This window comes from Merops nubicus, unplaced genomic scaffold, assembly GCF_000691845.1.
Source record: "Merops nubicus isolate BGI_N331 unplaced genomic scaffold, ASM69184v1 scaffold25951, whole genome shotgun sequence".
Taxonomy (NCBI): domain Eukaryota; kingdom Metazoa; phylum Chordata; class Aves; order Coraciiformes; family Meropidae; genus Merops; species Merops nubicus.
Window position 1 is genome coordinate 8,979 of NW_008586776.1, and position 2,706 is coordinate 11,684.

The 2,706-nt window shown below is 37.0% G+C and overlaps 1 protein-coding gene across 1 annotated transcript in view; it reads left to right on the top strand.

Moving 5' to 3' along the window:
- The window catches only part of ATG4A (autophagy related 4A, cysteine peptidase), a gene marked incomplete at its 5' end in the record, with an annotated part of 9,936 nt that extends 7,893 nt beyond the window's left edge, over positions 1-2,043 (top strand). The window contains 2 exons of the mRNA XM_008948753.1: positions 628-739; positions 1,130-2,043. Of these exons, the coding sequence (XP_008947001.1) occupies positions 628-739; positions 1,130-1,194 (177 nt within the window). The remainder of the gene's footprint in view (positions 1-627; positions 740-1,129) is intronic.
- Positions 2,044-2,706: the final 663 nt, after the last annotated feature.

The window sequence follows — 2,706 nt, forward strand, 5'->3', positions numbered from 1 at the left end:
CTAAGCAACAGAAATATGAATGTGAAATAACATCAGCCTCTAAAGGTATTTACTAAAACCAAAAAAGGCTAAGGAAAGCAGTCTGTAGATACCTGAAATATGGGATATGATGTAGCTTATTTAACTGAAGAGGAGTGGGGTTTGGCTTCAGTCAGAACTTGTTTCTCCACATCAAAACCTGTCCTTCAGAAGCTGTTGGGGGTTTTTTTGCGCTGTCTTTTGTTCCTATTGATCAACAGAAAATTTGGACACAGAGAGGTCCATGCAAGTAATTTTCTTTTAAAAGGCAGAAAATGCTGTATGTTCTTGGTGTGTTTGCAACATGTAAACAAAATTACAGGTGTATGGCTATCAAAGCTGATCCTGACACACTGGTAACCTGTAGGGCAGTCTAGACATCTGTCTTCCACGTGTGTTTTCACCTAGGAGAACATTACACAGAGCTCTGTGAAGCAGTGATTCATAACAGCATGTACTTGAAATTACAAGTTTTCACTGTGTGTCTGCATAAAGCATTTGTTTTTTCATAGGCATACATAATTAAAAATGTTTTTAATTAAGCAGACATGTTTTGTGTTTGAAGGTTCTCTTGAGCCATCTTCTAAAATGAAAGTATTCTGTCCTCAGGAGATCCTAAAGCAACAGAGTCTACGGATGTTTGAGCTGGTCCAGAAGCATCCACCCCACTGGCCTCCTTTCATACCTCCAACCAAGCCAGAAGTGACCACCACAGGAGCAGGTCAGTACCCCCTCACAGTACAGCAGAGTGGTCCTCACCAAACAGGGATAATCACAGGTGGAACAACGAGGCTTTCCTGAGTGTCCAGCAATCACCACATGGTTAAATGCCTTATTCTTACTGAGTGTCAGACAGTTATCCAAACAGGCCACACAAGTGCTAGCACAGAGAGATATAGATAGATATATCTATAGATATATATGTGTGTGTATATATTTATAAAAATATATTTTTATATTCAATTATTTGTTTTTACAAAACTTTTAATCTTACAAAATACTTTGAAGGGCACATGCTGGAAAAGTGTTTTCATATTGTTTTTGTTTGGTGGGTTTTTAAGGAAACAAAATCAGACGTGTTTAGATTCTGAATTGTTTGGTTTTCTTTCAGAACTCATTGAATCCACTGACAAGCTATTTGAATTGGAAGAAGAATTTGAAATCCTGAGTGTATGAAGGAAACTGTGGTGGCCCTTCTGAGTATTGAACATATTGTTAGTATTATTTCATTGACTTAAATCAAACAGCCATGTTAGCCCCAAAGTGCCTGAAATTACAGATAACAGAGCACGAAAACCTGGTAGCATCCAAAACTCCAACAGTGACAGTTCCTTCTGTCAGTGAGCTTCCCCCGATGGCAAGGCAGTAAAAGACCTTATCATAAGACCCTTAAAGGGAACCTCTTTTTAATGTGTGTCTTTCCTGAAGACAAATGGACCTTTGAGATTAAGGCAAAAATCAGTTTATCAATGGGCTGTATGTCTGGAGAAAGAGACAACAGGAGATGGATCTTTCTTGCTCTCATATAATGCAATAGTTTAGTTCTTAAAGCAAAACAGTCTTCAGCTAAGGAGGATGTTTACTTCTGTTCCCTCCTGTGGGCTGCATTGTAGAGAAAAAAAATACATTGTCTTGTTTAAAAGATCGACTGGATCAGAAGAAAATTGTTTCCTTGTTAAATATTTTAACATGTATTTGAGCAACCACACTTTATTACAAAAATGTTTCTGTAAAAGGAACTGTGTCTAATGTATACGTTTTGCAATAGCCTTCCTGTTTCTGGGAAACCTCGAGAGGAACAGGAGACTCGAATAGTTGATACAGATCACAACCACTGTTACAGTTATCATACCTTTCACCTTGACCTTAAAACTCAAATCATTAAAACTTAGGCTGACTTTTCTTTTGGAGCTAAAAGAGTCAAAGGTGGTTTAACTGTACCTTATTTATTTTAAAAAAGATTTTCACAAGTTTCTCTGTTAGGGCACTTTATCTGTGCATCTAATAAATTTCTTAAGCTTTTCATAGGTTGTATGCTGCTATATTTTGTTAATTTCTTTGTGTGAACTAAATATAAACCACGTTATCTTAAAACTTAATATATAGGCATATGCAAATTACTTCATTTTTGGTTTTTGACTTGTTGCCTTTTGAAATCTGTTTTGGTAAAAGTGCCTTAATTCTCCAGGTTTATCAGAACAGCCTGTGTGGTATTATTTCTAAGGCAGAGTTATCTCTCTAGCAGCCATAAGAAAACCAATTCAGAATAATTAAAGGCAGAGATCTTTTAATCCAGTATCGAGTTGCTTTCTCCCCATTGTGGTCGTTTTGTTGTGGTAGGGGAATGGATGTGAGTCACACACCTTCATCTTCACTAATAAATGACAACTTAGAGAAATATGAATTCTGTCTCCTCTCACTTGCACTCTTGATCAGGGCCAGTGTGATTCCCAGGAAACACTTAACCAGGTCATATCTCATCTTGTTTGCCTTCAGTGTTTATTAACCACAGCTTGGAAACTATACACTTAGCAAAAAATACCATTTTTTTAAAAAAAAAACACCAAAGCATTATTTCTTAATTGATAAATGAACTTACTGTTCATGTAACAGCAGTTGTAGCCCTCTCCTCCCCACAGACAAAAATGAAAGTGAAGCCCTTGATCTGGAACAATCAGTCTTGAGCCG